Genomic DNA, 26,537 nt, shown 5'->3' with positions numbered 1-26,537 from the left:
TGAGGAGACCATCGAGTCCAGCATCCAGTGACTCTCCAGACAGGCAGTGCCAAGTAGAGGAGTTAGAGCTGCCCTCCACCCTGGTCACTTTCGAAGCTTTCAGGGATCTGATTACCACGCCGACACCTCAACCCCTGGCAGTCAGAGACAAGCCTCTGGTGCCTCAACAACCAGCACCGTCTAGAGGCAAGGTGGCCATGATGCGGCGGTCGCACTGCTTCTCACAGCACTGCTCCCGATCGCCTTCATCAAGGCACTACTCACCAGCACTGGGTTCCCGGCAGGGTTCCCCGACACCAGTGGGGCAACAGTCTCCTTCCCCGACACCAAGAGTGGAGCGACACCAACAGAGTGGCACTGGTCTCCCACACTGTCAATTCAGCATCTGACACTCAGCACCGGTTCCTGGCACACTACCCATCAGTGCCACCGTGGTCATCAGGTCGAGATCAGTCTCATCAGACTCTGATGGGGACTCCTTTTACTCCCATCACAGCCGGCACAGTTCTGACAGGCACCGAAGTGAGGCAGGAGTGGTACCCTGGCACCCCCAATCACAGCCACTTGCACAGTGGCCCTTTTGGACACCCTGGACTTATCACCAGACTCAGGGGTCCTTGTCCAGGGGCTCCAAGTCAGTGGCCTCTGAGACCTGAGCACCCCTGCTGCCTAAGGACCGACCCATGCCACGGGGATCCAAGATCACATTGGCACAAGGCCCATCAGCTGTCCAGGCCATCACTGCCAAGATGACATTGGCACAAGGCACACCGGCTGTCCAGACCACCGCCGAGATGACGTTGACACAAGGCCCACTGGCCATTCAGGCCACTGCTGCAACAGTGTCGGCACAGTGCCCACCGCCGAGCTAGGCCTCCACCACTGGGACAACAGTCGGCATAGAGGCCCCTAGCACTGACCAGGAGGAGGTCAGAGAGCTAGAGGGTCAGGAGGACCGTGCTGCCTCTGCCCTCATCATCCTCATCCCCAGACAAGGCAGTGGCAGGTGCATCTACCTTGGGTCCGCCCCCGATAGACCACGGAGCTCACCAGAACCTACTGTGGAGGATCACACGCAACATGGGGTTGCAGGCAGAGGAAGTAGTGGAACCTGAGGGTCCTATGGTGGACATCTTGGCACCAGAGGGGCCATCCAGAGTAGCTCTGCCCCTGATAAAAACAATTCAGAACAACATTAAGACTTGTCACTGTCCCAAAGACTCATTAAAGTGAAAGACCAATAGCAGTAATAAAGGAAAACACTGAGCAATTATCTCAGCACAGAAGCCACCATTATTTTGACCCACAACACTTTATGCCAGTCAATGATGTCGCCGAAGCAGACACTGTGGATTGTACCAATTATTTGGTTGTTTGGTGACATGGACAAATGGGGTATCTTTTAAATGACCCACTGTCATACTAGGGTCATTTACTATGGCCTGTGGTGGACATCTTGGCACCAGAGGGGCCATCCAGAGTAGCTCTGCCCCTGATAAAAACAATTCAGAACAACATTAAGACTCTGGCAAACCTGATCCCCCCATTTGCTGAGGGGTTTGGAGTGTGGAAGGGGGCTCAGAGCTGGGCTCTGGGGTGGGGCCAGGGATAAGGGGGAGGTTGGGGTGTGGAAGGGGGCTCAGGGCCAGGGTCAGAGGGCTGGGGGGTGAGGGCTCAGGCTCTGGTGTGGGGCTGGGGATGAGGGGTCTCTGGTGCGGGCTGCAGCAGGAGGAGAAGACTTCCCCCCCCAACCCTCTCTCGCCGCAGCAGCCTGGGGCTGGGAGAGAGTTGCCTCTCCCTGGCCGTGGCAGCTCCAGATCCTACTGCTAAAGGATGTCTCGCAGCATTGTCAATCAAGGTGCACCTTGCAGCCATTTTGGCCTTCCACCCAGGAGCAGCCGGATGTTCAATCTTCATCAACCCTATGGTTGCCCGTTTCTACAAGGGCCTGGAGCAGTTACACCGACATATTAGACTACCGCTCCCTGTATAGGACCTTAACCTTGTCCTCTCCAGGCTAACAAGGCCCCCTTTCGAACCACTGATGACTTGATCCCTTCTCTACTTGTCATAAGGTTGCCTTTCTGGTCGCCATTACCTCAGCAAGGAGGATGTCGGAATTAAAGACTTTTACTTCTGATTCCCCCTACATAAGGACAAGGTACAACTCAGACTCATAGACTCTAGGACTGGAAGGGACCTCAAGAGGTCATCGAGTCCAGTCCCCTGCCCTCATGGCAGGACCAAATACTGTCTGGACCATCCTTGATAGACATTTATCTAACCTACTCTTAAATATCTCCAGAGATGGAGATTCCACAACCTCCCCAGGCAATTTATTCCAGTGTTTAACTACCCTGACAGTTAGGAACTTTTTCCTAATGTCCAACCTAAATCTCCCTTGCTGCAGTTTAAGCCCATTGCTTCTTGTTCTATCATTAGAGGCTAAGGTGAACAAGTTTTCTCTCTCCTCCTGATGACACCCTTTTAGATACCTGAAAACTGCTATCATATCCCCTCTCAGTCTTCTCTTTTCCAAACTAAATAAACCCAATTCTTTCAGCCTTCCTTCATAGGTCATGTTCTCAAGACCTTTAATCATTCTTGTTGCTCTTCTCTGGACCCTCTCCAATTTCTCCACATCTTTCTTGAAATGCGGTGCCCAGAACTGGACACAATACTCCAGCTGAGGCCTAACCAGCGCAGAGTAAAGCGGAAGAATGACTTCTCGTGTCTTGTTTACAACACACCTGTTAATGCATTCCAGAATCATGTTTGCTTTTTTTGCAATGGTATCACACTGTTGACTCATATTCAGCTTGTGGTCCACTATGACCCCTAGATCTCTTTCTGCCATACTCCTTCCTAGACAGTCTCTTCCCATTCTGTATGTGTGAAAGTGATTGTTCCTTCCTAGGTGGAGCACTTTGCATTTATCTTTATTGAACTTCATCCTGTTTACCTCAGACCATTTCTCCAATTTGTCCAGATCATTTTGAATTTTGACCCTGTCCTCCAAAGCAGTTGCAATCCCTCCCAGTTTGGTATCGTCTGCAAACTTAATAAGTGTACTTTCTATGCCAACATCTAAGTCTGTGATGAAGATATTGAACAGAGCCAGTCCCAAAACAGACCCCTGCGGAACTCCACTTGTTAGACCTTTCCAGCAGGATTGGGAACCATTAATAACTACTCTCTGAGTACGGTTATCCAGCCAGTTATGCACCCATCTTATAGTAGCCCCATCTAAATTGTATTTGCCTAGTTTATCGATAAGGATATCATGTGAGACCATATCAAATGCCTTACTAAAGTCTAGGTATACCACATCCACCGCTTCTCCCTTATCCACAAGACTCGTTGTCCTATCAAAGAAAGCTATCAGACTGGTTTGACACGATTTGTTCTTTACAAATCCATGCTGGCTATTCCCTATCACCTTACCACCTTCCAAGTGTTTGCAGAGGATTTCTTTAAGTACTTGCTCCATTATCTTCCCTGGCACAGAAGTTAAACTAACTGGTCTGTAGTTTCCTGGGTTGTTTTTATTTCCCTTTTTATAGATGGGCACTATATTTGCCCTTTTCCAGTCTTCTGGAATCTCTCCCGTCTCCCATGACTTTCCAAAGATAATAGCTAGAGGCTCAGATACCTCCTCTATTAACTCCTTGAGTATTCTAGGATGCATTTCATCAGGCCCTGGTGACTTGCAGGCATCTAACTTTTCTAAGTGATTTTTTACTTGCTCTTTTTTTTATTTTATCTTCTAAACCTACCCCCTTCCCATAAGCATTCACTATACTAGACATTCCTTCAGACTTCGTCCGCAAACTTAATAAGCGTACTTTCTATGCCAACATCTAAATCGTTGAAGATATTGAACAGAACCGGTCCCAAAACAGACCCCTGCGGAACCCCACTTGTTATACCTTTCCAGCAGGATTGGGAGCCATTAACAACTACTCTCTGAGTACGGTTATCCAGCCAGTTATGCACCCACCTTATAGTAGCCCCATCTAAATTGTACTTTCCTAGCTTATCTATAAGAATATCATGCGAAACCGTATCAAATGCCTTACTAAAGTCTAGGTATATCACATCCACCGCTTCTCCCTTATCCACAAGGCTCGTTATCCTATCAAAGAAAGCTATCAGATTAGTTTGACACGATTTGTTCTTTACAAATCCATGCTGGCTATTCCCTATCACCTTACCACCTTCCAAGTGTTTGCAGATGATTTCTTTGATTACCTGCTCCATTATCTTCCCTGGCACAGAAGTTAAACTAACTGGTCTGTAGTTTCCTGGGTTGTTTTTATTTCCCTTTTTATAGATGGGCACTATATTTGCCCCCTTCCAGTCTTCTGGAATCTCTCCCGTCTCCCATGATTTCCCAAAGATAATAGCTAGAGGCTCAGAGACCTCCTCTATTAACTCCTTGAGTATTCTAGGATGCATTTCATCAGGCCCTGGTGACTTGCAGGCATCTAACTTTTCTAAGTGATTTTTTACTTGTTCTTTCCTTATTTTCTCTTCTAAACCTACCCTCTTCCCGTAAGCATTCACTATACTAGACATTCCTTCAGACTTCTCAGTGAAGACCGAAACAAAGAAATCATTAAGCATCTCTGCCATTTCCAAGTCTCCCGTTACTGTTTCTCCCTCCTCATTGAGCAGTGGGCCTACCCTGTCCTTGGTCTTCCTCTTGCTTCTAATGTATTGATAAAAAGTCCTCTTGTTTCCCTTTATTCCCATAGCTAGTTTGAGCTCATTTTGTGCCTTTGCCTTTCTAATCTTGCCCCTGCATTCCTGTCATTTGCCTATATTCATCCTTTGTAATCTGACCTAGTTTCCATTTTTTATATGACTCCTACAAAATAAAAAGGTCATGCAAGATCTCGTGGTTAAGCCAAGGTGGTCTTTTGCCACATTTTTTATCTTTCCTACCCATCAGAATAGCTTGCTTTTGGGCCCTTAATAGTGTCCCTTTGAAAAACTGCCAACTCTCCTCAGTTGTTTTTCCCCTCAGTCTTGATTCCCATGGGACCTTACCTATCAGCTCTCTGAGCTTACCAAAATCCGCCTTCCTGAAATCCATTGTCTCTATTTTGCTGTACTCCCTTCTACCCTTCCTTAGAATTGAAAACTCTATGATTTCATGATCACTTTCATCCAAGCTTCCTTCTACTTTCAAATTCTTAACGAGTTCCTCCCTATTTGTTAAAATCAAGTCTAGAACAGCTTCCCCACCAGTAGCTTTTTTAACCTTCTGAAATAAAAAGTTGTCTGCAATGCAGTCCTGGAACTTATTGGATAGTCTGTGCCCTGCGGTGTTATTTTCCCAACATATATCTGGATAGTTCCACCTGGCCTTCTTTCCCAAGGCGGTGTCACATTTTAACACCAACCAGGACATTTTTCTGCCTGTCTTCTTCCCTAAGCCTCACGCTAATGTCTGAGAACAGAGGCTCCACTCTCTGGGTGTTTTGCGAGCGCTGGCCTTTTCCATCAAGCACATGAAGCCGTGCAGGAAGTTGAACCAGCTGTTTGTGGTGATTGTGGACAGGATGAAAGGGCTCCTGGTTTCATCTCAGAGGATCTCATCATGGATCATGTCCTGCACCAGGATGTGCTCTGTGCTGGCCAAGGTTCCAGCCCCGGCCCTTATTGCACACTCCACAAGGGTGCAGGCATCTTCGGCAGTGTTCCTGGCCCAGTTTCCAATACAGGAGATCTTCAGGGCAGCAATGTGGTCCTCAGTCCACACGTTCCTCTCATTATGCTATCATCCAGCATGTCAGAGATGATGCAGCATTCGGCAGAGTGGTGCTCCAGTCAGCGATTCCATAACTCTGACCCCATCGCCTAGGTAGGGCTTGGGACCTAACTGAAACTGATATGAACAAGCACTCGAAGAAGAAAAATGGTTACTCACCTTTTTGTAACTGTTATTCTTTGAGATTTGTTGCTCATGTCCATTCCAAACCCATCCGTCTTCCCCGCTGTCGGAGCAGCCAGGAAGAAGGAACTGAGGAGGGGCTGGGTCAGCAGTGGCATATGTTCAGCGCCATGAGGGCGCCACTGCAAGTGGCTCCACAGCCAACCTGACAGGTACCACTAGGGGAAACACCTTCCGACGACTGTGCACACAGCGCACGCCCCTATTGGAATGGAAATGAGCGACACATCTCGAAGAACAACAGGTACAAGAAGGTGAGTAACCGTTTTTCTGCCCCCCTTTACTCATACAATAAGGATAACATTTCATTACCCCGCCTCCAAGGTTTAAGTGAATGCTAACACAACACAGCCAAAGCTGATCATCCTGGCAAAGCAGGTGTGTCTGCTCATTAGATCTTTTCCTCTGGTTCTTCAGTAGATGGCAGGAGACAGCTCAGTCAGACCACTGACTTGCAGCAAAGAGACCATTTCTAGGATGGTGTGTCCAGTTCTGGTGTCCACACTTTAAAAGAGATGACACTGACGAACTGAAAAGGGTTCAGAAAAGAGCGATGAGAATGATCTGCAGTCTCACTTCTGAATCAGAGACTGAAGTAGCTCAGGCTGTTTACTTTATCCAAGACAAGAGTAGCACAGGAGGTGACTTGGTCAGGGCCTGTGAGTACATAGATGAGCAGAAGATTTCCGATCTAGCAGATGAAGGCAAAGCAAGGTCCAGTAGCTGGAAGCTGAAACCAGACAAATTCAGTATAGAAATAAGAGGCACATTTTTAACACTGAGGGGAATTAACACTGGAACAGCTCCCCTAGGGATGTGGTGAATTCTCCATGTGTACAGTGCAATTAAACACTCACAGCTGGCCCATTGCAGCTGACTTGGGCTGTGGGGCCGTTTAATTGCGGTGGAGACCTTTGGGCTCAGGCTCTGGGACCCACAAGGGGGAAGGGTCACAGAGCCTGGGCTCCAACCTGAGCCTGAACGTCTGCCTGTCTCTGACCCACTCCCTCCCCAGGACGGTGAGGTTTATGTGTTTGCTCCCTTCCCACCCCACAACTAATATCTCTGTCTGTGCAGAGTGTCGAGAGATGCTGCTGCATACTACAATCCCCATCCTCCAGGAGCTGATTGCGAAGGGAGAGGAGGAGGAGGCTTGCATTGAGCTGCTCAGCAATATCCTGGAGATGCTGTACAAAGCCCAGAAGGTAAACCCCCCATTACCCTAATGCACTGGCTGTCAGCCCTGTCCAGCTGTGGTGTTGGACTCACAAAGTTAAATGGGTTTGAGCTAGGTTGAATACAAAGCTCCTTTGTGGGGACAAACACTGGGGCTCAGGCTGGCATTCCCCCTCCCTCTACAGACCTAGGGGGAAACAGGGGGCATAGTAGGGGTTGCTGAGCTGTTGTGTAACTAGCTAACTGTCCCAGGCAAAAACAACAAGGAGTCCGGTGACACCTTAAAGACTAACAGATTTATTTGGGCATAAGCTTTCGTGGGTAAAAAAGCCTCACTTCTTCAGATGCATGGAGTGAAAGTTACAGATGCAGGCATAAATATACTGACACATGAAGAGAAGGGAGTTACCTCACAAGTGGAGAACCAGTGTCCCAGACACTTTCCCGAATAAACAAGATGGAGCTGCTAAAGCTCTCAGAGATGAAACCACAGCAATGATATCTGAGTCAAACCATCATGATTTGATGGGCCAAGCCACGGCCCCCACTGCAGTGATGGGTTCCTAATACCGTAGTTACCTGCAAGCCCTAGGGAAGCCCAATAATTCCTGACCACACCTGCAAGCCCTTGGCCCTGACCCTGAGGTGGGGAGACCCTATGGAAATAGAAGGTCCAAAGCATCATGGAGCCCTGGTGGGAAGCCTCTTTCAAACTTTGTCAATATTCTGTCCCTCCTCATGGGCTGACCCTTCTCCCTGTGTACTAGACCTAGGGGAAGCTGCCCAACCCATGTGAGTTACAGGACAAAACAAATGGAATTATTACATTTGTTTTTATTTGTTTGTAGTGTCTCAAAGCTCCAGCTGAGGTCACCCATTGGCTGGCTGCTGTATAGACACATAACAGGAGAGAGTCTGTGACATGGAGAGCTGACAGTCTAAATAGACATGACAGACAAAGGTGGAGAGGAACAAAGGGCTATTAGCCCTTGGCCCAGAGAGATGAAGTGGCTTGCCCGAGGTGTCACATGGAGGCTGTGGCAGAGTCAGGAACAGCACTCAGTCTCCTCTGAGAAAGAATGAGCTCCAGACTGGCTCCCCTGTGAGGCTCAGTTGGAGCTGCTGTCTTTAAGGACCATGCTCAGTTTTTGTCCTTTTTGGCCTTGGTCCAGAGAGCTGCCTCTCACACTAGGCACTGCGATATCTGAGCCCTGCCAAGTCAGCACCACTGTTGTTAGCTACACGGACAGCCCAGTGTTCACGAGCTGCCACCCACCAGCCCCGGGAGTGCCCCTCATCCATCAAACTTGCTTCTGACCCATTTACCTTTGAAAATTAGCCAAAAGCAGCTCTAATTAGACCAACAGGACCATATCCTCTGAACCCTCCAGTTCCTGCCCCTTCAATTGCAACTTTCTGAGGCTTCTATAATACATCACTTCAGGGTACATGATACAACCCTTTGCTCAAGGAGCTCCTTTATAAGGTGAAGTGAGGGGATAAGGCCTGGACATTCTGAGCCCCAACTTTCTCTAGTACAAGTATTCCCCTGGCAGACGCAGAGATGAGCAGAGTGGAGCTGGTTGAGACATCCACCTTCTGAAGGATGTCAGCACTGGCTACTCAGTGGGACTGGCAGAAGAGGCCTGAGTATAAAGTCCCTTTTAACATAGCAGCCCGTCACCTCAGCCATGCCAAAATCATGTGTGAGGGTCTTACCCACCTCCTTCCAGCCTGAAGCAGAGAGTTGTACCAACATTCCTAGGAGTAAGACAGCTTTCCTCTCGGAAAGGCAGCAGGTACCATGCTGCATTTGGAAACGTGTCCCAGAGAGGGAAAGGTATACAAAGGAAGCACAGCCCTGCCCGTAGGTCTTATGGTGAAATGAGCCAATGATAATGACTTTTAGCTTGATTGTAGAGATGAATTCTGTTTGATATTGTTGGTTCCAGAGAGCAGAAGAGTGGCTGACACATCAGAGTGGAGAAGAGAGACAGCACAGTGAGGACTCTGAGCTGGTGAGCATTCCTCTGGGAAGTTTTGAAATACAGGAGGAGAAAGGAAGAGTAGGGGCAGCCGGAGCACCTGGGAGAAGCCCACCTGCTTCTCACTTCAGCCCCCATCCTTACATTTACTATCACCTTGAGTTTGAGAAGTGGTGGAGATGGGGCTCCTGCTGAGCGTTGGGGTGGGGAGACTGGGACTGTAATAGTGGGTCTGGGGGCTGGGGGCTGGATGTGTGGTGCATCAGCAGAACTGTATGACTGAGAAGTTCAGATGTGCACTATGATTGGGTTTGGCCAGGGCTATCAGACCTTCATTTTCTAAACTTATTGGATTTCTTGAAGTCTTGTGTGAAGAATAATACGTCTTTAATTTGCTTACGGATCAGTGTCCTAACAGATAAAGCACAAGATGGGGTTTTAGTTGTTAATGAATAATAATCAGAAGTTAGGAAAGTTGCTCAGGTGCAGACTTTTAATACCCCACCCTAGCGACACCTTGTGGTTACAAGTTCATCAGATCTTCAGCTTGAAACAAGCACAGTCATAACATGTTCAGTTTCCTTTTTATACACTTCAGGGCTCTTTGAACTGGAGTTTCCAGAAGCAAGTAGTTAGTATACAAAGGGTCTATTTCCTCGCAGCATATCTTCAAAAGATTGGCTTCAAAGGGGGAGAATTTGCATTCCCCTCACCTCAAGGTATTTCCTAAGGAAATTCATTTCATACCTATTGTTCCAGAAAGACCTTTGAACTTCCAGAAATTGTATTAATCTTGTCATTCTAGTAAAGAGGTTCCATACAATTTCACAGCACGGTGTGAATGTTTGCATTTGTAATACAATGAACTGCAAAGGTGTTAACCCTAATTCATTCATGTTACACTTCATTGAATTAAAGTTCATCTTAATTCCACAAGGTTTGTTAGGTATATCATAGATATTGTCAGTCTGTCACAGCCTTATCATATGGTGCAGATAACATTCTTCCCATCATTAGTGGATGTTAAATGGAAGCTGCTAAAGTTAGACATCTTTAAAATCAGCAGGTCCAGTTAACTTGCATCCAAGAGATTTAAGAGTTGTCTGAGGAGCTTGCAGGACCATTAATGTTGATTTTCAATAAATCTTGGAGCACTGGGGAAATTCCAGAAGACTGGAAGAAAGCTAATGTTGTTCCAGTTTTTAAAAGCGTAAATGTGATGACCTGGCTAATTACAGGTCTGTCAGCCTGACATCATTTCTGGCCAAGACAATGGAGCAGTTGATATGGAACTTGAATCCTGAAGAATTAAAGAAGGGTAATGCAGTTAATGCCAATCAATGTGGGTTTATGGAAGATAGAGCTTCTCAGACTAACTTGATATATTTTATTGATAACGTTACAAGTGTGATTGATCAAGATAATAGTGTTGACATATCCTTGGTACCACATGACATTTCAGTCTAGTGATGGAGGTACAGTTACCCCAAATCTGCCCAGACACTTGATAGCTGCAGTCCCAACAGAAATTTTATCTCTGACCACAAGTCATCATTCTGTCCTTTTTGGGAAACCTCCATAAGTTTCTTTAAATCCTTCTGAGAAATTTCCAGATCCTGTTTTAACTTCTTTTGGCTATCTTTGAGTTCTGAGAGCACCTCCAGTGTTTGTTCCATCTTAGTTTAACAGGAATACCAGCTTATTTCTCTCCGTGGAAACTATCCCACTCCTCACATTAGTGTTGCCCCTTTGACCTGACCAATTAGCCAATGTTCAGGGCCTTGCAGGCTTGTGTCATCCATTTCTCCGTAGAGAACCTTAAGAGTGGCCACACTGGGTCAGACCAAAGGTCCATCTAGCCCAGTATCTGGTCTCTGACAATGGCCTGTGCCAAATACCTCAGAGAGAATGAACAGAACAGGGCAATTTTGAGTGATTCATCCCCTGTCGAGTGATTCATCCGTCCAGTCCCAGCTTCTGGCATTAGGAGGTTTACTGACACCCAGAGCATGAAATTCTGTCCCTGACCATCTTGGCTAATAGTCATTGGTAGATCTTGTGACAGGTTGGACCCCGCTTTCTCAGTGCCACCAGATGTACTAGGGTCCCACTGAGCCCACCTATCCAACCGGCCTAGGTTTCCCTTACTCTGTGCTGCTGTGAAAGGCTCTCAAGCCCCATTCCAACACACACACTGGTAGAGACACACCCAGCTGTAGAATCACACAGAGCCTGTGAACAGTTCTCTGTGGGAGGACTCAGCCCAGCACTCATGTGCATACCTCGTTTGGGATATAAACCCAAAATAATAGTGTCTTGCACTGTGTAGAGAGTGCTGCACAGCACAAGCTCATAAAAATTGCCCTCCCTCAGTGTGGAGGGAGATATGCACAGTTTCCATCCCCACTCCCTGACATGAATTGCACAAAGTGGGTTTTGAAATAAACAGGAAATACGTTTATTACTACAAAAGGTAAATTTTAAGTGATTATAAGGGATAGCAAACAGAACAGAGCAGATTACTCAGCAAATAAAACAAAACACGCAGCCTAAGTTTAATTCACTAAAGAAACAGGTTACAAATAGAATTTTCTTACCCTAAATGTCGTTTTAGACAGGTTACAGAGTTTCTGCAGCTCAGAGTTCCAGTTATTTCTCTTCACAGGCTAGACCCCTGTCTCAGCCTGGACTCAGCCCTTGCCTTTCCCAGCTTAGTTCTCTTATTTCTTCAGGTGCTTTCAACAGTCTTCCTTGTTGGCCAGGAAGGCAATGGAGAAGAGCCCTGATTGACTCACTTCCCATCCTTAAGTAGGATTTACATAAGGCAGGAATCCTTTGTTTCCAGTGGAAAAATACCAAGAGTGTCCAAGGCGTTACTTCATACCAGGTGACATCATCCCATGACCCTGCAGTGTCAAAGCAACATCCCAGGAAGCTTCTCAGGAAGGTGGGAGATTAGTATCTTCAAAGTTCTTCTTCGAGTGCTTGCTCATATTGATTCCAATTAGGTGTGCGCTCGCCGCATGCACGCTTGTCGGAAGATTTTTACCTTAGCAACACTCGGTGGGTCGCCGTTATGGCGCTGGATATATACCCCTGCCAACCCAATGGCCATTCAGTTCCTTCTTACTGCCTGTGATGGTCGTTGGAACTGTGGAGCGCAGCTTTGCTGATCTCCACATCCCTAGCTACTCGTAGTTCTTTGTTGTTACTGTGTGTATAGTTCGAGTTCTTGTAGTTATAGTTAGTATTAGTTGTCGTCTTTATAGTTAGTGTACATAGTTTAAGGAGGGATCAGGGATTAGCCCCTTTCCTCCACCCCGGTGCGGGCCCATTCCCAAGCACCGGGATTCAAACCGTGCTCTGCGTGCCAAAAGCCGATGCCAATAGGGGATCCCCACAACTCCTGCGTCAAGTGCCTAGGGGAATCCCGCCTTGCCGATAAGTGCCGCATCTGCAAGTCGTTTACACCAAGGACGAAGAAGGAGCGGGACTTTCGATTGAAACAGCTCCTCATGGAGTCGGCACTTAGTCCTGCAGCATCGGCACCGAGCGCCCAACAGACTTCTTCAGTAAGGAGCGCCCCTCCGGCCCCGGACTGCTCCGGTACTGAGAAAGAGTCCTGGCACCGACCCTTATTGGTACCAACATCTGCTCAGCACCGCTCCCTGTCCCCGAGACCTGGGAAGCAACATAGTATTTCAACTTCTGCTCCACGGAAGGAGCGCTCTTCCAAGACGGTTCGTCCAGCACCGTCCTCTGCCGTGGCACCATCGACTGTGGCACCACAGATGGCGCCTCCGCCAAGCTCAGCACTGTCGATTCCGGTCCCACAAGGTCCGTTGAGTCCAGTGCCTGACAACTCCCTGGCTCCTGCTGTGGTTGAGCTTGCCCTCCCTTCTGCGCCGGAGACCTTCTCCATGGCAAGGTAGCTCAGCACAATGACGGAGTCAACACGGCCTCAACTGCTGGTGCGGGTCATACAATCCATGGTAAAGCCTCCTTCCGTTGGTCCACCAGAGAGACGTTCAAGATCCCAGTCAAGCAGACGCTCTCGATCGCACTGTTCCCGCTCCCGGCACCGCTCACAGTCCCAGCACCGCTATCCATCGCAGTATCGGTCACACTCGCGACACTGTTCGACATTTCGTTCGCCGGACAGATACTCCTGGTGCTGATCCAGCTCACAGCACTGATCTCGGCACTGTGTATCCCACAGTCGCTCCAGACGAAGGGTCTCGAGATGTCGGTCAACCTCCTGGCAGGTCCCGGTCTCGCTCACGGTGCTGTTATAGCTCCCGGTACCGCTCCCCGGCACCACCCCATGCCTGAGCGTCGAGAACAGTGGCGCCCTCTCAGGGCCTATCGGCACTGCTGTGGCCTTCCAGACACACATCGGTGTCATCGCAGGCTGGTAGCGCATCCTATCAACAGGAACGTGACTCTGATGTCCCCAGCCATATATTCCCAGAGCCACGAGCAAGGGCCTCATCACTGGTCCTTCTGGACACCGTGGGCATACTACCAAAGCCAAGGTGCACCGTCAGTGGCTCAACGGTTGGCCCCGTCAGAACACCGGGTACCAGAGGCGACAGTAAGCAACCCCCCACCCCCGCGCATGGGCACGGATGAGACTCCAATTCCATCTGCAGTCACCGAGGTTCCACCGGATGCAGATGACGGCCCTCAAGTACAAGAGCCACCACAGGATACTTTGGTCCCGGGCCTTTCCTCCTCCTGCTCGCCTGATGAGGCGGTGGCAGGGACATCCTTCTCAGGCCCTCCACCAATTTACCTCAGGGCCCATCAGGACCTTTTGAGGCGAGTGGCTCAGAATATGAACTTGCAGGTGGAGGAGGTCCGTGAAATAGAGGACCCGGTCGTGGACATCCTATCGGCTGATGCACCTACTAGAGTCGCCCTTTTTTTCATCCGCAACATACAAGCTAATGCGGACACCATTTGGCAATCCCCAGCTTCAATTCCACCTACAGCAAGGGGAGTAGAGAGAAAATATATTGTCCCCTCATATGGGTATGAATATCTCTACACTCATCCACCTCCTTGCTCTCTAGTTGTCCAATCGGTGAACGAACGGGAGCATCATGGCCAACAAGCCCCGGCTCCTAAGTCAAAGGAGGTTAGGCATATGGACCTCCTAGGCCGCAAAATATACTCGGTCGGGGGTCTCCAACATAGGGTGGCAAACCAACAAGCCCTCCTAAGCAGTTATAACTTTAACACTTGGGTGTCCTTGGGGACGTTTACGGAGCTTCTTCCCCAGGAGTCCCGTCAAGAATTCACGGCCCTACTTGAGGAGGGTAAAAAGGTAGCGAGAACCTCCCTTCAGGCCTCTCTGGATGCAGTGGACTCTGCAGCCAGAACTCTGGCGTCAGGAGTGACGATGAGGCGTATCTCCTGGCTCCAAGTATCAGGCCATCCCCCGAATTGCAACAAACTATTCAGGATTTACCCTTCGAAGGCCAGGGCCTTTTCTCAAACAAGACTGACCCCAGGTTGCAAAGTCTGAAGGACAATTGCGTTATAATGCACTCGCTGGGAATGCACACGCCAGTGACCCAACGCAGGACCTTCCAGCCCCAGCTACACCGTCCTTATGCCCAGCCTAGGCCACGTCAGGACGTTACCAGAAGGTGTGGCAGGGGGCTTGTAGCAGTGGTGGAGTAAACTGCAGGTTCAAATCAAGTCTCTGGAGTACATCCCTAATTGGGATGGCTCATCAGTCCCTTGTGTAGAGCTTCAGCTTGTAGCAAAGTCCCTGCAGAGGTAAGAAGCAGGACTGAAGACAAGATAGAGATGAGGCATCAGCCTTATATAGACTCTTCCAGGTGTAAGAACACTTCTTTGTTCTTACTGTGGAAAATTACAGCAAAATGGAGTTTGCAGTCACATGGCCAGTTCCTGCACACCCTGCTGAATTACAAGGCGTATCTGCCTCCTCTCAATGGGTCAATTGTGTAGCTGATGGTCCTTAATGGGCCATCAAGCAGGCTAGGCACAGCTAACACCAACTCGTGTGGGATTTTTCCCAGAACTACAGCACCAATTTGAAATACAGACAGTATACAGCCAATACTCATAACTTCAACTACAATATGATACAGACATACAGACAGCATAATCATAATCAGTAACCCATAACCTGGTCCTAGACATCTTATATGACCTCCTTTACATAAGATTTGATGCCACTACAGGACCTTGGTTGCAAACCATGTTCTGTATGGTCCCAGTTTATATCAATAACTTCATACCCTAAACCACCAGCGGGGCCCAAGCAGAACTTTTGATGGGATGCCCAAGGATGGCCCACCAGTTACCATACCAGATCCTTCTCCTCCCTTTTTCAACCATCTCTCCCAATTCGTTCCTGCCTAGTCCCAGCTAAATTCAGATCATTGGGTCCTGTGCACGGTGGAAGGAGAATATCACCTCCAGTTTGCTTCAACCCCGCCTTCCCACCCTCCCTACCCGTCCATCTTCAGGGACCCCTCTCACGAGCAATTCCTCTTACAAGAGGTCCAGTCACTCCTAGCCATGGGAGCCATAGAGGAGGTGCCAAAGGACATGAGAGGCAAGGGGTTTTATTTCCGCTACTTCTTAATCCCCAAGGCAAAGGGAGGTCTACGACCAATCCTAGACCTGCGAGAACTCAACAAATTCATGATAAAGCTGAAGTTCCGCATGGTATCCCTGGGGACCATTATCCCGTCCATGGATCCGGGAGACTGGTATGCCGCCCTCGATATGAAGGACGTGTATTTCCACATTGCAATTTATCCACCACACAGACAGTACCTCCATTTTGTGGTCAATCACCAACACTTTCAGTTCACTGTACTTCCTTTTGGCCTTTCTACAGCTCTGCATGTCTTCACAAAATGCATGGCTGTAGTCGCCGCCTCCCTCCGGCATTGTCAAGTGCACGTCTACCCGTATCTCGACAATTGGCTCATTCGAAGGACTTCCCAGTGGCAAGTATCACAGCACCTGCGCATCATCAGAGACCTCTTTGAGAGCCTAGGCATCAAGATCAACATAGAAAAGTCTACTCTGACACCCACGCAGAGAATAGACTTCATTGGAGCGGTTCTGGACTCCAATCTGGCCAGAGCCTGCCTCCCGCAGTCACGTTTTCAGGCAATGGTTTCAATAATCCAAAATCTTCAAACCTTCCCGACAACGTCGGTGCGCACCTGACTCAGCCTAGTAGGTCACATGGCCTCCTTCACCTTCGTGATCAAGCACGCCAGGCTACGCCTCCGTATCTTCCAATCCTGGCTTGCTTCAATATACCAACCACGCAGAGACAGCCTGGACTCAGTGCTCACTATCCCCAGGAAGGTTCTGGGCTCCCTAACCTGGTGGCTAGACCCCACTCTAGTCTGTACAGGGATGCCATTTCATCCACCACAACCCTCGATGGCCCTAACCACGGACGCATCATCTCTGGGTTGGGGTGCCCACCTCGGGAGCCTTCGCACTTAAGGCCTCTGGTCGCCCCAAGAACTGGCCTTACACATCAACGTGAGGGAGCTGAGAGCAGTCCGGCTAGCATGCCAAGTGTTTCGAGACCATCTCCAAGGCCGTTGTGTATCAGTGTTCACGGACAACATAACGGCCATGTTTTACATAAACAAGCAGGGCGGATTACGCTCCTCCCTCCTTTGTCAAGAAGCCATCCACCTTTGGAACTTTTGCATAGCCCACTCAATCGAACTGGTAGCGTCTTTTCTCCCAGAAGTCCAGAACACTCTGGCGAATTGCCTCAGCAGATCCTTCCTGTCTCACGAGTGGTCGATTCGTCCGGACGTTATCCATTCTGTTTTCCGGAAGTGGGGCTTTCCCCACATAGATCTCTTTGCCTCCCAAGAGAACAGGAAATGCCAGGTGTTCTACTCCTTCCAGGGATGCTCCCCGGGCTCCCTCTCAGATGCATTCTTGATCCCATGGAACAGGCACCTACTTTATGCCTTCCCACCTTTTCCACTCATCCACAGAGTCCTACTCAAGATCCGCAAGGACAGTGCCCACCTGATCCTGATTGCTCCAGCGTGGCTGAGACTGCACTGGTACACCATGTTGTTCGACCTCTCAGTGGCAGACCCAATTCCCCTGCCACTGTGGCCTGACCTCATAACACAGGACTTCGCCAGGCTTCACCGTCCGGACCTGCAGTCCCTTCATCTCACAGCATGGTTGCTGCGTGGTTGAGCCAGTCTGAGTTGCGTTGCTCTGCCTCGGTCCAGCAGGTGCTCTTGGGCAGTAGGAAGCCTTCCACTAGGATGACATATCTCGCCAAGTGGAATCGTTTTGTCCTGTTGGTGTGCTCAGTGTAACTTAGACCCCAGACAGGTGTCCGTTCCCACTGTCCTGGACTACCTCTGGTCCCTAAAAGAGCAGGGCCTAGCGGTCTTTTCCATAAAGGTGCATCTGGCAGCCATTTTCGCCTTCCATCCAGGGGAAAATGACTGATCACTCTTCTCTCACTCTATAGTTTCAAGGTTCCTCAAAGGATTGGAACGTTTGTATCCTCAAGTTAGACGCCCGACCCCTACCTGAGATCTAAACCTTGTGCTAGCCAAGCTTATGGGTGCTCCTTTTGAACCACTGGCTACCTGCTCGCTGCTCTACCTTTCCTGGAAGACAGCCTTCCTCATCGCTATTACTTCGGTGAGACGAGTATCTGAGCTTCGGGCTTTGACAGCGGACCCCCTGTACACAATAATCCATAAGAACAAGGTACAGCTGCGACCACACCCCTCTTTGCTCCCTAAGGTGGTGTCCGCCTTTGTGATGATGCGCTTCTGGCGGGACCCAACTGAGAGTGCCAATTCAGGACCAATTGCTCAAACAGGGCAATTACAGCCCTAGGCTGGGGTTTTTCCAGCTCTAAGGCAAACCAAGCCAGCCAGACAAAAAGGACTTCGGTTTCACCCCACTGGCTAACCACAAGTCACACAAGCAATTTCCTTAGACACTCCAGTCTCCCAGTATCACCACCAGTGCCACTCGTCCTGGGGATGAGTGGTTATGAAAACCAACACCCCAATAAAAGAAAAAGGTTCTCTCGATCCCAAAGGACCAAGCCCCAGACCCAGGTCAATATACACATTAGATCTTACCCACAAATCACACTGTTGCCAATCCTTTAGAATCTAAAATCTAAAGGTTTATTCATAAAGGGAAAAAGGTAGAGATGAGAGCTAGAATTGGTTAAATGGAATCAATTACATCCAGTAATGGCAAAGTTCTTAGTTCAGGCTTGTAGCAGTGATGGAGTAAACTGCAGGTTCAAATCAAGTCTCTGGAGAACATCCCCCACTGGGATGGGTCATCAGTCCCTTGTGTAGAGCTTCAGCTTGTAGCAAAGTCCCTCCAGAGGTAAGAAGCAGGATTGAAGACAAGATGGAGATGAGGCATCAGCCTTATATAGGCTTTTCCAGGTGTAAGAACCTCTTTGTTCTTACTGTGGAAAATTACAGCAAAATGGAGTCTGGAATCACATGGGCAAGTCCCTGCATACTTTGCTGAGTTACAAGGCGTATCTGCCTCCTCTCAATGGGTCAGTTGTGTAGCTGATGGTCCTTAATGGGCCATCAAGCAGGCTAAGCAGAGCTAACACCCACTTGTCTGGGGTGTCACCCAGAACTACAGCACCAACTTGAAATACAGACAGTATACAGCCAATACTTATAACTTCAACTACAAAATGATACAGACATACAGAGAGCATAATAATAACCAGTAACCCGTAACCTGGTCTTAGACACCTTATCTGACCCCCTTTACATAAGATTTGGTGCCACTACAGGACCTTGGTTGCAAACCATGTTCTATATGATCCCAGTTTATATCAATAACGTCACAGCCTTTCATGTCAATCAAGAGATCTTCCTCCCTGTCTTCTTCCCGAAGCCGCACCCATCGCGTCGGGAACAACAGCTACACACTCTGGACGTCCGCAGGGCTCTCGCCTTTTATATTGAGAGAACTAAACCCTTCCAAAGGTCACCTCAGCTTTTTGTAGCTGTCGCAGACCGGATGAAAGCCCTACCGGTCTCTTCCCAACTGATTTCATCTTGGGTAACATCCTGCATCCGCACATGCTATGAATTGGCTCACGTTCCGGCTAGCCACCTCACCGCCCATTCTACTTGGGCGCAAGCTTCATCTGCTGCCTTCCTGGCCCATGTCCCCATCCAGGAAATATGTCGCGCTGCTACCTGGTCATCGATTCATACCTTTGCCGCACATTACGCATTGGTTCAACAGTCCAGAGATGATGCAGCATTTGTCTCAGCAGTTTTGCACTCTGCAACATCTCACTCCGACCCCACCGCCTAGGTAAGGCTTGGGAATCACCTAACTGGAATGGATATGAGCAAGAACTCGAAGAAGGAAAGACAGTTACTCACCTTTGTAACTGTTGTTCTTCGAGATGTGTTGCTCATATCCATTCCAAACCCGCCCTCCTTCCCCTCTGTCGGAGTAGCCGACAAGAAGGAACTGAAGGACCATTGGGTCGGCAGGGGTATATATCCAGTGCCATAACGGCGCATTCCAGGGGGTGCCCAGCCGACCTACCAAGTGTTGCTAGGATAAAAATCTCCCGATGAGCGTGCACGCGGCGTGCGCACACCTAATTGGAATGGATATGAGCAACACGTCTCGAAGAACAACAGTTACAAAGGTGAGTAACCGTCTTTTCTATTGTCCATCTAAAAATGGCTCATTAAGGCTGATTGCCTATTGTCTAATTGGCGTTCCCCCCAAGTACACACACATTTGAAATTGTTACATAGTCAATATTCCTAACTTCATATGCAGAAATGATACATGCATACAAACAGGATAATCATATTCAGTAAAACATAAACTTTCCAATGATACCTCAAATGACCCATCTTAGTTATGCCATATTCATACCATAACAATATCTCTCTGGAGAATATGGGGTGTAGCGTCACAGACCTATTCTTCATGAACTTATCTAATTCTTTTTTGAACCCCGTTATACTTTTGGCCTTCACACTGTGACAGTTTGGGTCACAGAAACCCCCTTGGGACTGCCACTTGATGTGCTGAGACTACCTCTAAGCCTGTTTTCCCTGGCAGCTTGGGACTTCAGTACCCTGCCTGATTGTTCCAGATACACTAGCCTGCTACAAACACAGGCCCAGGTCCAAACCACATCCCCCAAAAGGTGCAGGCTTAACTAAAAACAGCTTAAGAAGTGCTCCTGTCTCCAACACCCAGATACCTAGTTCCCAGTGGGATCCAAACTCAAATAAATCCATTTTACCCTGTATAAAGGTTTTACAGGGTAAACTCGTAAATTGTTTGCCCTCTATAACACTGATAGAGAGATATGCACAGCTGTTTGTTCCCCCAAGAATTAATTACTTGCTCTGGGTTAATTAATAAGTAAAAAGTGATTTTATTAAATATAAAAAGTAGGAATTAATTGGTTCCAAGTAATAACAGACAGAACAAAGTAAATTACCAAGCAAATTAAAACAACAACATGCAAGTCTAAGCCTAATACAGTAAGAAACTAAATACAGGTAAATCTCAAAAACTAGACTTCCTCCTAGTCTGGGTCCAGCAGTCACTCACACCCCTGTAGTTACTGTCCTTTGTTTCACTTTCTTTCAGGCATCTCTTTGGGGTGGAGAGGCTATCTTCTGAGCCAGCTGAAGACAAAATGGAGGGGTTTCCCAGGGCCTTCTATAGTCTTTCTCTTGTGGGTGGAAACCCATTGTGTTCTCCTGTGCAGAATCATAGCTACAAGTTGGAGTTTTGGAGTCACATGGGCAAGTCACGTCTATTGTCAAAGTTAGACTCAGGACTCACAGTTTGTCAGACCACTCTGTTTTATTAGCACAGCGCTCTGCTAATAACACCCAGGTAATGTGAGCACCATGCAAGACACAATCTTATTTATACAGATGAAAGGGCGAGCACTTAACAAGATAACAAAGGGAGCAGAATCTGATAAGTTTACCTGGGCTAGGCATGCATATCTTATTTCCTTACTAACTATTACCGATCTTCTGTTAATGTTTCGCCATTAGCACCCTTGTTTATGCTAATGTTTCTTTTCCTGGCACCTGTATTTCAACATTTCTTATTTCTGCTTAAAGGTTCATACAACATTTCTTTAATCCATTCTTATTTTTACAATATAATTCATTCTACTTTCACACTATGCATGACTCAGTTCTTTACAGGTTGACGCCATTGTTTACATGTTAGTTTGAAAGTTCCCAGGAAAGCTCAGATGTGGATTGGCGTCTCACATTGTTAGCCAAGTACTCTCAATTACTTGAATAACCCCTTCACACTATGTTGACCAAATCTGCCTTATGTGCTTCCTACAGCAAACACTTTAAATACAAGCATAGAGCCAACGCTCATAACTTCAGATATAAAAATGACACATGCATACGAATAGGATGAATACATTCAGTAGAACATAACCTTTGCAAAGATATGTTACACGGCATATCTAGCATAAAACATATTCCAGTTGTGTCATATTTACACTCATAAGCATTTTTCTATAAAGCATTATGGCGTGCAACGTCACACACACCATCCCATGGCAATGAATTCCAGGGGTTGACTATGTGTTGTGTGAAGAAATACTTCCTTTTGTTTGTTTTAAACCTGCTGCCTATTAAGTTTATTGGGTTACCCTTGGTTCTTCTTTGAGTGCTTGCTCATATCTATTCCAAGTAGGTGTGTGCATGCCGCGTGCACGTCCGTTGGAAGATTTTTACCCTAGCAACACTCGGTGGGTCGGCTGGGCGCCCCCTGGCGTGGCACCGCTATGGCACCGAATATATACCCCTGCCGACGCGTCCGCTCCTCAGTTCCTTCTTACCGCCCGTGTCTGTCGTTGGAACAGTGGAGTGCAGCTTAGCTGATCTCCATCTCCCTAGCTTTTCGCTCGTTCTAATACTTACTGTGTATATAATTTTTTTTCTGTAGTTCTAGTTATTAGATTTTTATAAACCTAGTTATTGTATATAGTTCAGAGGGTCAGGGATTAGCCCTTTCCCTCTCCCAGTGCCCAGGCCCATGCCTGGCTCACCGGGTTTCAAACCATGCTCGGCCTGCCGCCAGCCGATGCCCACGGGAGATCCCCATGACTCTTGCCTCAAGTGCTTGGGGGAATCCCACCTTGCAGACAAGTGCCGGATCTGCAAATCGTTCAAGCTACGGATGAAAAAGGAGCGGGACTTTCGCCTTTAGCAGCTCCTAATGGAGGCAGCCCTCTCTTCTCCACCTTCGGCACCACCTGTCGGACAGTCCGCGCCGGGGAGAAGTGCCTCATCGGCACCGGAGAGCGCCAGCACCGTGAAGACGGCTCAGCACCAACCGGCATCAGCAGAGAAACCAGCCCGGCACCGCTCCCTCTCCCCACGTGCCAAGAAGCTTAAAGCTCCTGCGGCCTCACTATCTGCACCGCAGTCTGAGCAACAATCTAAGTCGAGCCGCCCAGCACCACCAACTGCCGCGGCGCCGACAACCTCCGCACCGTTGATTCTGGAAGTGCAAGAGCCGTCGAGTCCGGTGCGTGACAGCTCCCCGGCACATGCCTCGGTAGAGCTTCTCGTTCCCACTATGCCAGAGACATTTGCTACGGCGAGGGAACTTATTGCCTTAATGGAGCCCACTCTGCCTCAACCCCCGGTACCGCCGGTGCAGGTTATTCAGTCAACAGGCAAGCTGGCCATGGTAAGACCACCGTCCATCGGCACCTCAGGCAGACAGCACTCAAGATCAAGATCCCGTCAGTGCTCTCGATCTCGCCATCGCTCCAGATCCAGGCGCCGCTCGCAGTCCCGGTACCAATCTCCTGCCCAGTACTGGTCGCACTCGCGGCACCACTCGAGGTCCCGCTCTCTGGACTGATATTCCAGGCACTGGTCCAGCTCATCACAGAGCGTCCAGATCCCGGTCGACCTCCCGGCACAGCGCCGGTCGCAGGTCCCGACCATGCTCTCGGCACCAATACGGATCCCGGTACTGCTCCCCGGTGCGGCACGACATACAGTACCCTAGAGACAGGGCTTACTCTCAAACAGACTCTGCTCTGCCATAGCCATCGAGGCATGCGTCTGAGTCATTGCACGCGGATAGTGCTGCCTATCCTGATTCAGAGGCGTACAGCCGGGTTCTTCGTGAGGCTTAAGGTCCAGGCCAAGATCCTCATCAGTAGTCCTTTTGGATGCCTTGGGCATATCACCAGGCCCAATGCGAGCCCACAGTACCATCATGTTCCGCCGCGTCAGAACATCGCGCACAAAAGGCCACTGTTAGCCGCCCGCCTCCAGCGGGTACAGATCACTCCCCTCAGGTACCAGACCCTCAGACCCTCCCGGACCCTGACATACCTCCGAACCACGAGTCCCTACAGGAACCACTGGTACCGGGTCTGTCGTCCTCCTCTTCACCTGACGAGGCAGTGGCCGGTACATCCTCCTCAGGCCTGCCCCCTATCGACCTCCAAGCTCACCAGGATCTTTTGCGGCGAGTTGCCTTAAATATCAATCTCCAGGTGGAGGAGGTCCCTGAGGTTGAGGACCCGGTGATAGACATACTGTCGGCGGATGCCCCAACCCACGTAGCTTTGCCGTTTATACGCTCTATCCAAGCCAAAGCAGACACAATCTGGCAATCCCCAGCGTCTATCCCTCCTATGGCCAGAGGGGTGGAAAGAAAGTATATGGTACCCTCCAAAGGGTATGAATACCTATATACCCATCCTCCTCCATGCTCCCTGGTGGTTCAATCCGTCAATGAGCGAGAACACCATGGCCGGCAAGCCCCCGCCCCAAAATCACGGGAGGCTAGGCGGATGGACCTATTGGGATGTAAAGTCTACTCTGCAGGGGGCCTCCAACTCAGGGTGGCGAACCAACAGGCCCTGCTCAGCAGATATAGCTATAACACCTGGCAGTCGGTGGGTAAGTTCACTGAGCTGGTCCCACCAGACTCCCGCCAGGAATTCCAAGCCCTTCTTGAGGAAGGAAAGAAGGTGGCACAAACATCCGTGCAGGCCTCCCTCGATGCTGCGGATTCGGCAGCCAGAACCGTGGCCTCGGGAATTACTATGAGGAGGATCTCGTGGCTCCAAGTGTCAGGTCTTCCTCCTGAACTGCAACACACCATCGAGGACCTGCTGTTTGAAGGCCAGGGCCTTTTCTCCCTGAAAACGGACCCCAGGCTACAGAATCTTAAAGACAATCAGGTGATCATGTGTTCCCTCAGGATGCACACCCCAGAGACCCAGCGCAGGTCCTTCCGTAGCCAACCCCAGCACCCTTACTCCCCACCCAGACCGCATCAAGACTTTGGCAGGAGGCGCGGTCGCGGGAACCGCAGGCGACAATCAGGGTCACAACGCAGACACAATACTGGTCCCTCCAAACCAGCGCCGGGCCCAAAAGTGAACTTTTGAAGGTGACTCCAAGAGCAGAGCACCAGTCCTTTCCCAGGATCCCCTTCAGTTTTCCAACCGCCTTTCCTCCTTCTTCCCTGCATGGTCCCAGTTAACCTCGGATCGCTGGGTCCTATGCACGGTGGAATTTGGATACCACCTCCAATTTATTTCGCCCCCTCCCTCTCACTCCCCCACCCTGTCCCTCTTCAGGGACCCCTCTCATGAGCAATTCCTCTGGCAAGAGGTTTGCATGCTCCTCTCGATCAGAGCTATAGAGGAGGTACCGGAGGAATTAAGGGGCAGGGGATTTTACTCCTGATATTTCCTAATCCCCAAAGCAAAGGGAGGTCTTCGACCCATCCTGGACCTGCGAGGACTCAACATGTTTCTGAAGAAGTTGAAGTTCCGCATGGTATCCCTGGGGACCATTATCCCTTCCTTGGATCCCGGAGACTGGTACACTGCTCTCGACATGACAGATGCATATTTCCATATCTCTATTTACCCCTCGCACAGATGGTACCTATGGTTTACCGTGCACCGCCAACATTTCCAGTTTGTGGTCCTTCCGTTTGGCCTCTCCACGGCCCCTCGTGTATTTATAAAATGCATGGCGGTAGTGGCCGCCTTCCTCCGTCATCGGCGAATACATGTGTTTCCTTACCTAGACGACTGACTTATTCGAGGGACCTCCGAGGCCCAGGTCACCCGGCACATAGCCATCATCACGGACCTATTCGAGAGACTGGGCCTGATGATCAATGGAGAGAAGTCCACTCTCGTACCCACTCAAAGAATAGAATTCATTGGGGCCATTCTGGACTCCAAATTCGCAAGAGCTTGCCTGCCACCGCCCCGGTTTCAGGCACTAGTCTCTGTTATAAAAAGCCTCCAAACCTTTCTGACTACCTCAGCTCGCACCTGTCTGAGCCTCCTGGGTCACATGGCCACATGTACCTTTGTAACCAAGCACGCAAAACTGCGCATGCATCCCCTTCAAACCTGGCTCGCCTCAGTGTACCATCCAGCCAGAGATACCATAGACATGGTGGTCACCATTCCTCAGAGCATCTTAGACTCCCTCAACTGGTGGCTAACACCCTCCCTGGTTTGTGTGGGACTGCCGTTCCATCCAGGGCAGCGCTCGGTGTCCCTAACGACGGACGCGTCGTCTCTCGGCTGGGGGGCTCATCTAGACCATTGTCTCACGCAAGGCCTCTGGTCACCTCAAGAGCTAGCGTTGCACATAAACGTCCGGGAGCTGAGAGCAGTCCGCCTGGTGTGCCAGACATTCCTACAACACCTGCAAGGGCGTTGTGTTTCGGTGCTTACCGACAACACAACGGCCATGCACTACATCAACAAGCAGGGCGGGACTCGATCCTCCCCCCTTTGTCAGGAGACGATCCAATTGCGGGAATTTTGCATAGCCCACTCGATAGACCTTGTAGCATCGTTCCTCCCGGGAGTTCGGAACACCCTGGCAGACCATCTCAGCAGATCCTTTCGGTCTCACGAGTGGTCTCTTCGCCCGGACGTCCTATATTCCATCTTCCAGAAGTGGGGCTTTCCCCATATAGACCTTTTCGCTTCCCGCGACAACAGGAAGTGCCAGAAGTTCTGCTCCTTCCAAGGTCTAGCCCCGGGCTCAATATCGGATGCCTTCCTAATCTCATGGAAGGACCAGCTGCTGTACGCCTTTCCACCCTTCCCACTGGTGCACAAGGTTCTTTTAAAGCTCCACAGGGACAGGGCTCACCTGATCCTGATCGCCCCTGCGTGGCCCGACAGCACTGGTACACCATGTTGCTGGACCACTCGATAGCCAACCCGATCCCTCTGCCCCCACATCAGGATCTTATAACGCAGGACCACGGCAGCTTCACCACCCGGACTTGCAATCCCTCCATCTCACAGCATGGCTCCTGCATGGTTAACCCAG

The 26,537-nt window shown here is 49.4% G+C and overlaps 1 protein-coding gene across 1 annotated transcript in view; it reads left to right on the top strand.

Moving 5' to 3' along the window:
* LOC115643208 (dedicator of cytokinesis protein 2-like) overlaps positions 1-26,537 on the top strand; it is a 298,187-nt gene that overhangs the window by 171,937 nt on the left and 99,713 nt on the right. The window contains exons 26-27 of the mRNA XM_030547079.1: positions 7,037-7,164; positions 9,088-9,153. Of these exons, the coding sequence (XP_030402939.1) occupies positions 7,037-7,164; positions 9,088-9,153 (194 nt within the window). The remainder of the gene's footprint in view (positions 1-7,036; positions 7,165-9,087; positions 9,154-26,537) is intronic.

Source organism: Gopherus evgoodei, unplaced genomic scaffold, assembly GCF_007399415.2.
Source record: "Gopherus evgoodei ecotype Sinaloan lineage unplaced genomic scaffold, rGopEvg1_v1.p scaffold_52_arrow_ctg1, whole genome shotgun sequence".
NCBI classification, from domain to species: Eukaryota; Metazoa; Chordata; order Testudines; family Testudinidae; genus Gopherus; species Gopherus evgoodei.
The sequence above is the reverse complement of the archived record's forward strand: the minus strand, read 5'-3'. Positions and strand labels throughout refer to the sequence as shown.